The following is an 11,995-nucleotide window of genomic DNA, read 5'->3' on the forward strand; positions in this document are numbered from 1 at the left end:
CGTACAAACATAGGAAATGGAGAGGTCCGATTCCGATTGAAGATTCTGGACCGTTTCCGATGCCTCCACGAGGGTAGTGCGGCCGGTTCCTGCATGGTTTTAATCTTGCTCAAACTGTATGTTCTCCAACACCCACACGCCCCTATGCAATTGAGTTTATTTAGGGGGGCACAGCATAGAGCTCATAAACCGACGCGTATGATTACGGCACCAAACCCCGTAGGCCGTCCTCCTTGGCGGACAGCCCCTCGAAGTACGCCGTTCGAGCACGGAGAGAAGAGTGAAACGAATCAAACCTAAAGCTAATAAAAATTCCCCAGAGCTTGAAACGATCCGACCCGGGCCGGAGTCTTGTCCGGCTTTGCATGCCAGGAGTGTAATTTAATTCCACTGGAATTCGAGAAATCGAACCAATCGATTTCCAGAAGGAAGCGAAAAAAAACCGCAATCGGCGAGAACCGCGGTTTTACCGGCGAACTCGCAACGGCCGCAATTCGAAACCGCGTGCAGGCAGGAGAACCGGAGCTCATGCGCGTGCATAAACATAAACAAATGTCTAAAACGAGATTTTATCGCAATCATGCTGATCACCCACCACACATGCAGCAATAATCACCGAAAGCAGCGCAAGAGGATAGCGAGCACGGATTGCGAAGAAGCTGCCCGGTTTCTTCCTACTTTACTACGCTGCCATCCTCTTTTGTGCTGAATAAAACTAATTATAATCATCTCCAAAACCCCGCAAACATCTACTGCCCTCCTACCTTCCCACAGCGGCAGCAGCATCGCGGTGCATCGCTTCCGCCAGCGCGTTTGCCAAAGATCTCGCTCAAGCGATCGACACACGCTGACTCATCAGCACTCGCAGAGGAACCGGCTGGCGGGCAAAAATAGTACGTCCAACATCTGGATATCTGTCTGTCTTGTCGGCCGGTGCCTGGCCCGTCCACCCGCCCAGGGGCCCATCGAGGCAGACAATAGAGTCTATTTTGCTTACCGTCCCAGCACACGGTGCTGTTGGGCGGGGAGGAAAAAACACACACACACACACGCACAGAACCAATGCCAATGCTTCCGAACATTAGCTCGCACGTCGAGCGTCGGCTTAAGTGAGGTAATTAGATTCATTTTAGATGAGGTAACATTTACCCACCGTCACCACACTTTTTGCCTGTGCCAAGGGTCCAGGGTAGAGAGAGAGGGGGAGTGGGCCAATAGGCAGCTCATTAGCAGGCTGGCACCTGGCACGCTCGGAGGCTGTGCTTCGAGAACGTTATTGCCCGCGTTATCACCTTCCTTCGGAGCATTTCCACGCCCTTGCTGGTGTAAATTTGTCACGATAAGCGGACCGGCGGACGTACTACCGCTATCAGCACCACAACCATGCTGGGCGATAGGTTTTGCGACAGTGGCCGGGAACATTTTGTCATCGGTAGCGCTTACATGAATAAGCATGATATGTCTCTCTCTCTCTCTTTGTTTCTCTTTTTTCGAGAAGTTTTATTGTCGTTAAGAGCTAAACGGTGCTGGGTTTCGTTCGCAAACAAACGCACTATAATCGTACATTCTGCTACACACAGCACCCACACACAGGCGGGTGCTCACTGACTTTTACATATCTCCTATCTTGCAAGATACATTGAATTTAGTATATTTTTTTTAACGCTACATGGTTTACCGTAAAAATGTTTGAGGGATTTCCTAACTTGTTTGTTTGTTGTATTTTTTGTTTTGTTTTCGTTGACGAAGCTGTAATAAATTCGCGAACAAAAAAAGAGTGTACGCTCACAGTACGGCAGCATGAGTTTGTACGGCAGCATGAGCGATTCCACACGTAAACAGACAAACAAACAAATACACAAAGTGCAGGACTAATTCTAAGCTAGGGCTCCATATATACGCAAATACCATCAAATCATAGTATGTATCAAAATCGAAAAAAAAAACATAAATTTTACACACATTTTCCTGCTTCGATTCGCGAATGCTGCACGTTATCGAGGCTCGTTATGGGCGACCCGCATTGCGCAACAGAGCCGTCACATCGGCCACGCTCATCAACCGTGGACCGTGGTTGCGATGACGCCGCCAGTACGCGGCCACCCGCTGCTGCTGCCGTCCTTCACCTTCCGCTCGCGCTTCGCCTTGCCCGGCGACCGAACCGATCGGTCGCACCAGATACTCTCAGACCGCCTCGAGCGTGGTGCAGATGCCCTGGCTCGCCTGCTGCCGCTGCTGCGCCACCATCTGCCGGTACATCTGCACGATCTGCTCGTGCAGGGCGGGCGACGCAGTGCCGCCGCCCCCACCGAGCGGTGCGTCCGCGTGCAGCTCCTGGTTGAGGTAGCCGGCGGCGGCTCCCGCTGCGCAGGCCGCCATCGTCGCGAGGGTGGCGGGCGGGAACCCGCACAGCTGGCGTCGAATCTGCAGGTCCTTGCGTGCGCTGAGCGCCCGGCCGCACTGGTGCCGCTGTCCCGGGACCGGTTCGGTCGCGAGTATGAGATTGCGGCGCAGCCGGGCCTGCTCGCGCAGTGCCACGTGGATGGCCGCGATCGGGTGCAGGATGCGGTCCACATCCTCCAGCTCGCGCTCGACGCTGCTCACGCTTGCGGCCGGCTCGGCGGCCGCTGCTGGCGACGGCTTTTTCACGCCCACCGGGCTGCTGCTAGCCGTCCGCTCATCCGCACCGGTTTCCAGCTTGATCGCGGCGCTCTCGTCCGTCCCCTTTACATCCTGCTCCTTGGGCTCGTGCTTCCGCTCGGCCACCTGGTCCTGCTCTTGCCCTTGCTGGTCCCCTTCCGGCACCATCTCCTGCGTTTCCTGCTTCGCCACCAGCTGCTTCTTCTCCTCCTGCGGGGTGGAGACTGTGGCGCACGAGACTACTCCAGCCCTGCCAGCCACGATCGCCGCCCGGAACTCTTCCAGCTCCTCGCGCAGCTTCTCCTTCGATTCGGTCAGCACGCGCTGGGCGTAGTTTTGCCCCGCCAGCCGGGCCGAGATGCCGATGTCGAGCAGGATGTGGTGCGCCTTCCAGCGATTCCGTGCCGAAACGGGGAACTGCTGCTCCCGCTGCGCGACTGGCTTGAGCGGGCGCAACGCCTCCTGCGCCAGGCTGCCCCAGTCCACGCCGAGCGGATCGCCCAGCCCGCGACAGCGGCCACTCTCCTCCGCCTCCAGCTCGCCGTCCGAGATCTCCTCGAAGTCGAGATCCATCTCCTCCTTCAGCTCCTTGTTCGCGTGCAGCTTGCCAGCGTCCTTGCTTTGCTCGGGCGTCGGGCCGGCCAGCTCACTGCATGGTGCCAGCTCGGGCAGTACGCCCGGGTCGCCCAGCGCCACTGCTGCCGGCAGCGGTCCGCCGTTTGCGACCGTGCCTGGTGCCGCGTCCCCTTCCCTGGGCATGGCGCTGGGGCCGGCGATGGCCGCTATCGGCGTTTGCAGCACGCTCGCCTTGCCTGCTACTCCCAACTCCCCTTCCCCTTCCTGGCTAATCAGGTCAACCTGCTGGCTGCTGCCGCTACGGTCGGTCGATATCGAATCGCACAGCTGGTTGGCACTGATGTCCTGCAAGGAAGAGAGAAAGGAAAATAAAATGATTAGATAACAAAAACCAAGAAGCACAAAAATCTTGTTTGAGGTCAAGTATACAAAAAAAAGGAAAGAAAAAACAGCTCCATGCTGCTGTGGTTCTAATTATCGTCCTATTAATTTGAAAGCTTTTGAAAGAGAAATCATAAATGTCCGGGATGCACTGTTCACCGAACAGTTCGCAAACCAGCGGCAAAATGCACCCACAAAAGAATAAAATTCGGCAAACAAACCAGATTCGTCACTCCTTAACACACGGGTTTAAGAAGCGTGGAAGAATCTCTACGCCATTGCCTTTAGTTGTTCCCTAATTTGTCGAATCCATGAAAACGTATGAGAATGGAAGTGTTTGGTGATACGAGTGACAAATGTGAGAAAACTACATACAAATTAATATTTACACATAAACACAAACACAAAAATAAAAGAAAAAATTATAACAATAAACAACACGGCACACGCACGCTACAAAACTAATGAAAATGAAAGGAAACGAAACATGCAAAGCGCGATCGAGGCAAGCAGCAACATCAACGGCGATGAAACAAATCACGACATTGTAATATCGCGCAGGGCGTGAGCAGATGAAGAGTTGGTCAAAAAGAAATGGTGAAAACAGAACCGAGCTTACACAGGACGACAACAAGCGGGGCGACTTAAGGCCACCGACGATCGCATCCTCGTACGATTTGTAGCGGGCTTTCGACAGGAACGGTGGTGGCCGCCGATACTCGGACGCCGAACCGTTTGCGTTGCTGCTGCTGCTGCTGCCGATGAGTGATGCCCGTAGTTCCAGCGGTCCGGTGGGTGGCGCACGGTGGTCATTGATTTCCTGCGTTCCCAAACGTCACACACGCACGTACGAGGAGAACGACAGTGGAGGGAAGACGTCGCCAACGGTGATGATTAGGGATGAATATGGGAAGGGTTAGTAATGGAATGATTAGCAAGCCACCAAGCGCCATGAAGGAAATGATGATTAATGAGTAACCGATCAGGGACAACGGGTTTAATTAGTTAACAATTAATTTAATCGTCGGGATGGAAGTAGGTAGATTAACTTAAGACTAACGGAATGACGAGAGTTTATGGAGATGTAATGTTCTATCGATGACATGCTACTTATGACTGTGTGTGGCTAATGTACTCCAGGATTAGTAGAGTGCATTTTAGAGTGAATCTGATTCCTTTTTGGGGTAAGCAACTATCCTGAGTGCCATATGTGACTAGATGTTGGTGTTCCCATTGAACCAAAAAATAATCAGTCCTGGCTCGGACTATTTGAGATTAGAACCTACACGACTAGTTAGCGTCTCCCATGCTTCCATTTCCCGCACGATTTGCCGACTGTACAAACTAAATTTGATCATTCTGTTTATGTCAAAACGTTGACTACAAACAGTTCAGCAGTTGCTTGGTTTGCAGAAGTTCAGCCAACCAAAATATTCTGCACGCCTTTCATTACTACAATTCTTCTACTTCTTCTTGGCGTAATGTCCTGCGCGGACATGTCGGCCTATACAGGCTTTCCAGGCTTTTTCAGCATACCACGCATCCGAATAGTCAGTGGACGTGGGGACGGTTTATTCTAGGCTTGCTGCGTTCGAGTTGACGACTTTTACTACACCATGGAATCACTCCTACATTATGTACTACAATTTTTACTGCAAATCAGTATGCTGTTCAATTCCATTACAACAAATCACTGAATGCGCATCAATATACTTATACTCGATTGCTCTTTGAAATTTGTAACTTAATTTTAAGCGTTGTAGAGAAAATCAATCGAGACGGACCATCGAAGTAGGCGTTAAATCGCCCGAAAACACGAGTTTTAACTACTTTTGTAAGATTGGAACAAAAGCCAAAAGGTAAGGGATTCAATCTGGTTTGAATTCTAGGCAGCGAAAAAAAACTATTTGGAAAAAGTACAAAACATTGATACTAAACTCAAGAGACTGGTGGATTTTCGTTTCCTCAATGCTTCAATTTTAATTTGAAAGAGTTAGTTCGTGTACTGATTTCTGAAGCGCTTATAAGCATCCAACTTTGCCAGATGATTGAGTAAGCATTCCCAAACTTACAACTTAAATAATTTTGTCATATATTTGACTGAACTGCAGCAATAGAATAATAGTATGCACTAATATGCCTTGATCGAAAAGATCAAATTTTGCGGACAATTTGCCATGCATCCAATGGAAAGTCACCAAACTAGTGCTAGGAAAATCTGATTCAAATTCATGAATCTGAATGTGTCAATGTGAAATCTTTGAAATGATTCAATGAATCTGAATCTCGGTTGGAAAGATTCATGAACCTCAAAACATTCATACATCTCGAAAAATTGAGGAATCTCAAAAGATTCGTATGTCTCGAATGATGTACGAATCTCTAGGCATTGATAAATCTCCAAAGATTTATAGAGCTTGGGCTTCTTATTATTCTTATTCTTGGCGTAACAACTATGAGGTCATGGCAGCCTATATATGCTTTGGAGACTTCTTGGCATATAGAAGACAGCCGGATAGTTTGTTTTGCTACGAGGAGACGGCCCATGCTTGGCTTGAATCCGACGACGGGCATGTTCTTAAGTCGTGCGAGTTCTGTATGAGATCAAGCAAATTCAATATTTTTAAAATCATACATCTCTAAACATTCATGCATCTTTGGAGATGCATCTATCTTGGAAGAATCATGAATCTTACGAGATTAATGAATCCTTGGAGTTTCAAGAATCTTCAGAGAATCGTGAATCTTTACAGATTCACCATTCTTTGGAGATTCGATACGCGATTGGAATCACTCATCCCGGAAGATTCATATGAATGGATCTCAACGAAAGATTCATAAAACCCACCACTACACCAAACCAAAACCAAACCCCCCGTAAACCGATCTCGAGTGTATGCTCTCCTGCCACCCACGAGCCCTCTTTCGCAACATACCTCGTCACGTGTCAGAATATCATCGGGGTCGTCACTGATTTCGCTCAAGTTGTCCACCTCCATCGTGTCGAGCGCTTCGGACGTCGCCGTATCGATCACCGCACCGCCGGTTTCCTCCGCTGCAGGTGACGCGGGCGTCGCACCTGCCGCCGGCGCTACACTGCTACCCACCGCTACCGCCGGAGCTACTGCGGCCGGGACGGTTGCACCGGTGGCACCAGCATCGGCCGGTGCGGATGGTTCGTTGGCAGCGGCAAGCGGTACCACCCTCGGTCCCGCATCTTCCGGAGCAGGACTGGCTGGTTCGTCCAGTACGGCGCGCCGTGGAACGACTGGTGCAGCTGGCTGTGCTGGAGGAGGTTGTTGTTGTTGTTGCTGTTGCTGCTGCTGATGTTGTGGCTGTAGTTGTTGTTGCTGCTGTTTCGCTGGATCCTGCTCGTAGTTTGCAGGAGCGATTCGGTGGGGTTGCTGGGGTGGATGTTGCATCACGCCGCCTGCCGGATGCTGCTGCTGATGATGGGGATGGTTATGCGGATGATGATGCTGCGTTTGTTGCTGCTGCTGCTGCTGCTGGTGTTGCTGCTGGTGTTGCTGATGATGCTGCTGCTGATGCTGCAGCTGATGCTGCTGCTGTTGTTCGCCGTGCATGTGTGGTTCGTGGGAACCGCCGCCCGGTCGCTGATTCTGCATCGGATGCATACCGTGGTGCTGCTGCTGATGCTGGTGCTGTGCCTGGTTCGTACCGGGTGGCGGTGCTCCTCCACCATGATGCGATGCCGCCTGCATCGATGGACCACCACCGACGGGTGGCGTCTGCCGGTGGGCATGGGCGTGCTGCTGGCTAGCCGGCGATTGGTTCGGCCCCATGCCATGCCCGGCGGCCTGTCGTTCGGCTTGCAAGTTCGCCTGCGTCCGGTTCAGGCTGTACTTGTTCGGCGTGAAGCGATTCAGAGCGGGACCACCGCCCGGCCCCATATTACCGCCCACCCCGCCACCGCCGATAGCTCCGGCGCCCCCGACGCCGATGTGCGGCTTGCGCGGATGGCCATGGTACGGGCCCTGATGATGGTGGCGCCGGAACATGCCGCGCTCGTTCGGAGGTCCGGGCCGTTGATGGTGCAGAAAATCGCGCTCGTGCTCCGGCCCCGCCTTTGGCCCGTGCCAATCGCCCGGCGGTGCCCCACCGGACGGGCCACCGCTACCGTTCGGTGGCGCCTGCCAGGAGCGGCGCGCCGATGGACCGCCTGGTCCGCCGCCACCGTGGGACGGGGGTGGACCGGGCGGCCCATTGCCACCGCGGTCGCCATGCTCGTGCTCCCACTGGCGCTCCTTGTACTTCCAGTCGCCGTGCAGCATGCCCCGCTCCGGTTTGTCCGACCCATGCCACGAGTCGCCCGGACCGTCCTTCCACGAAGGCCGCTCGTCCCACGCCCGAGACCCACGCGGCTCGCCTCCACCTCCTCCACCGCCGCCGCTGCCACCACCACCTCCACCACCACCGCCGCCGCCACCGCCTTCGCCTCTGCCACTCTGGTACGGTCCGTCCAGATCCACCATCGAGCCGTGCTGATCGCCTCGGTCGCTCCATTCGCCCCGCCGATCGCCACCACCCTGCTGCTCGTAGCGGCTGCTCCGCTCGACCCGTTCGCACTCCCAGCCGCCCCGGTCGTGGTGTGACGGCGGTGCCTCCCTTCTCGGCGGCGGATCGTCCGGATAGTCGCGCACGTACTCGTCGCGCGCTGGACCACGGTCACCGCCTCGTCCACTGCCACTGCCACCCATCGCCAGCCGCTCGTCGTAGGCCAGCTCGCCCCGGTCGACGCGGTACTCGCGACCGCCGCCAACCCCTCCACCTGAGGACTCGCTACGGCCCAGCCCGCCGTGCCGTTCGTAGTGCGGGGGCGGCGAGTCCCGACGTGCCGAGCGCAATGGCGGCGATACCAGACTCGCCCCATACTCCCGCTCTCTCGACCTGCTGGTGGTGCGCCGCTCGTGCAGCTCGTGCAGGTAGGCCGCCCGCTCGTACGACCGATCTCGCTCGCGCATCGCACCCCGCGAGCCCCTAGCCGACGTGCCCGGCGAGCACGGCGAGCGGCTTCGGTCGCGATCGACCGACTTGCCGGGCGACCGAGCCGCAGCCAGTGCACGGGCGCGTTCCGCCGGCCGTGGCAGCAGACGCTCCACCGGCCGGTGCCGATCGGGCTTCTCCAGCCCACCGTCATTGTCCCGCCGCAGGCCGCGTGCCTGTGCCTGCAGGTGCTGCTGCTGTTGCTGCTGTTGCTGCTGATGCTGCTGCTGCTGCAGCTGGTGCTGCTCTTTGCCGACCGCCACTAACCGATCGCGCTCCCGCTGCCGATCCCTAGCCAGTGCCTCCTCGCGCTCCTTCTCCCGCAGCACCAGCTCCCGCTCGCGTTCGGCTCGCTCACGGTCGGCCCGCTCGCGCCGTTCCCGTTCCTTCAGCACCTCGTGCCGGCGGCGCTCGTCGCCCCGCGTCAGCTCGGGCGTGCGCTCGCGCCGCATCGGCATCATGTCCCGATAGCGGGCGGCCGCCATCCCACCCATCGGCGACGAGAGCCGCCGCTCGGGACTCTTCTTGCCCTTGCTCTGCAGCTCGCGCATCGGCAGCCCACCGCTGACGCTGCCACCGCCGGTTCCACCACCACGGGACGAAGCGGGCGACACGCCGCCGGAGCGCATTCGCGGCGAAACTGGCCGCATCTTGAGCCGCTCCCGTTCCCGCTCCCGTTCACGTTCCCGCTCGCGCTCCCGCAGGCGCATTTTTTCCTTCTCCCGCTCGCGCTCCTTCTCGCGCAGGGCCAGCTCGCGCTCCTTCTCGCGCACCCGCTCGCGCGCATCGATCGCCGACATTTTCTCCTTCTTCGACGAGGAGGACGAGGACGCTTTCAGTGCGTACTTGCTTGCGGACGCTTTCGCGCTCGCCGGCGACAGATCGCGGGACGACACCTTGCGCGACACGTGATGTGTGCCGCCACCGCCCGGGCTGCCCGGCAGCAGCTTCTTCACGCGGATCGTCTTGGTGAGCAGCACCGAGCCGCCACCGCCGGAGCCGCTCTTGCCCGCCTTGGCCAGCAGCCGCTTGTTGCGCTCCTGCTCGTGGGCGGCCGCTGCCGCCGCCAGCTTTTTGGCGTGCCGCTTGGACAGCTTGCTGGAGGCGGCGAGGGACGCAGACGGGCCGCCCCCCTCCGAGCTGGAGCTGGTGTCGTTCCGGGTGCGAACGCGGGCCGACACCGCGTGGCGCTTCTTCAGCCGCCGGTGGTTCGAGTTGTGCGAGGACGAGCTGGACGTGCTGGACGTGTCCGACTCGGAGGTGTCCGTGCCGCTGCTGCTGTTCGTGCTCTCCGACGTGCTGGTGGAGGTGTGCTGCTGCCCCCGCACGCCCAGCTGCTGGTGGCCGCCACCATGCTGCAGAGACAGCTGGTGGTGCAGGTGCTGCTGCTGCGACCGGTGCGAGCTGCCGGTCAGCTTCTTCATCTTCTTGCTCAGCTCGCCGCGGCTGTCCTTCTTCTTGCCCGAGCTCGACGCGTCCATCTCTAGCTTCAACTCGTGCTGCAGTTCCTTACGCTTCCGCTCTAGGATGGCCTGGTCAGCATTCTCGAGGGACGACTGGTCCCAACCGCTGGCACCGGCCGCGTTGCTGCTCCGCTCGCTGCTGACACTGTGCGGTGGTGACCGTGCCTGCCGTTGCCGGTGCCGCTGCTGCTGCTCCTGCTGCTGCTGCTGCTGCTGATGGTGGTGGTGGTGGTGGTGTTGGTGATGGTGGTGATGATGTTGGTGCGTCGATTCGTGAATGTGTTGTTGCTGGTGCGGATGATAGTACTGCTTCAAGTTGCCCGCTTCTGGGCCGTCCTTATCCACCACGCCGGCGGTACCTTTCGTCGTGGCGGCCGATAAGTGTTCGCTGTGCGATGGAATGCCTCCGGGCTGCTGCTGCTGCTGCTGCTGCTTTTGCTGTTGTTGCTGCTGTTCCTGCTGTTGTTGTTGCTGCTGCTTTTGCTGCTCCTGCTCCTGCTCCTGCTGCTGCTGCTGTTTTTGGGCCGCACTTGCCTTTGCCTGCGCTTTGGCCGCCAGCTGCGCCTGTATGAGCCGTGCGTGTGCGGCAACACTCTCCGGTACGGTGGCGGTGCTGCTGCTCGTTGCCGGACCGGATTCTTCCGCTGCCGATACGATGCGCTTCACAATCTCCTCTTTACTTTCCTAATAAAACAAAAAACGACATGCAGGAAGAAAACACAGCCGAAAGTTAGAGAGGCAAAACGGGCGAAAAGAAATACTTTCAATACGCTTGGTACACGTACGCCGGCTTCCTGTCCGTGATATTGTTGTTGCTGTTGCTGCTGTTGCTGTTGCTGCTGCTGTAGCTGCTGTTGGGATGATCCTCCTGCACGGCCGATCCGCTTCGTGCCAAGCCGCTGGAACACGCTGGGGCGATCCTTGATGAGGGTTGTCTTCTTGCTCGCGAGTTCTAGTGTTATTTTACGCTTGATCGGTGCAGACATCTTATCCCCGCTCGCCCCTGTGCCGACACATTTTAGACCCCTGCGGCACGCCTGTGTCTGCCCAACGCGCGCGCGAGCGTGCGCCCTGTCTCTCTGTGTGGCTGTGTGTGGATTGAGGAGTTGGTTTCGCTTTTCGTTTTCTCTCCAAATGGGGTACACTGTTAGCCCTTGTGGTTGTTTGATAGGGGAAAAGAAGGCTTGATCGTGAGGTGTAGGCTTCTTCTACTGTTCTCCCTTCCTTCTTTTCACAGCTCACTGTTCTCTACTATCGCGTTGGCTCATTTCCCACTTCATTTCACCTATTTTGCTCACTTGGAAAGCCAACGTACGCGCACTTACACCACTGCATTGAACACTCCGCACCGTAACACCGTCCTCACAGTTGCCCTTTCCCCCACTACACGCCCGGCTAGCTGAACGTCTCCCGGTTGACGCCAACGGGTAGGTTATTGAAAGGCTGTCCGGAAGCTGTCCACACACGCTCGCTAACTATTCCAAAACAGAGCGAAGCTATCGAAGACGGGCAAAACGCATCGAGATCCGGTGGATTGCCGGATACCGCTCTCCGGGGGACGCCCTGTCGTCGCACACCGAATGCGCGTGTGTTGGTGGAGGGGTGAAAGATAGCAGTGAAAACTCCCACGCAAGGAAGCAATTAAAAGAAAAGCAGCCCGAACGCCGTCGGTAGCTCGACCGGACGCGACTTTTAGCGATGTGCACTGTTGGGCCAAAACACTGTTCCCGGTAAAAAGGGTTTTCCGAGTCACAGGGCCCGGGTGGTCGGCTTCTTTTTTGTGTTGTTCACCGTAAAAGACGCCCTCTTGCAGAGACGAGACAGAGGAAAGGTTCAAGCCAGCGATAGGGCATGCAGTGTAGCCTACCAGCACGCTCACGCACACACGCGCACTGCAGAGAGGAATTTGCGACGACAGCGCAGCCATTTTA

At 56.3% G+C, this 11,995-nt stretch overlaps 1 protein-coding gene across 1 annotated transcript; it reads right to left on the reverse strand.

Moving 5' to 3' along the window:
- Nucleotides 1-1,471: 1,471 nt before the first annotated feature.
- Nucleotides 1,472-11,995, reverse strand: LOC120949772 (filaggrin-like). Its single transcript, XM_040367276.2, has 3 exons — nucleotides 10,850-11,995; nucleotides 6,534-10,748; nucleotides 1,472-3,561 (listed from the first exon to the last, which is right to left on the reverse strand). The coding sequence occupies exons 1-3, from the start codon at nucleotides 11,048-11,050 to the stop codon at nucleotides 2,185-2,187; spliced, it is 5,793 nt and encodes a 1,930-aa protein (XP_040223210.2). The 5' UTR covers nucleotides 11,051-11,995; the 3' UTR covers nucleotides 1,472-2,184.

The sequence above is a fragment of the Anopheles coluzzii genome, chromosome X, assembly GCF_943734685.1.
Source record: "Anopheles coluzzii chromosome X, AcolN3, whole genome shotgun sequence".
In the NCBI taxonomy this organism is placed as follows: domain Eukaryota; kingdom Metazoa; phylum Arthropoda; class Insecta; order Diptera; family Culicidae; genus Anopheles; species Anopheles coluzzii.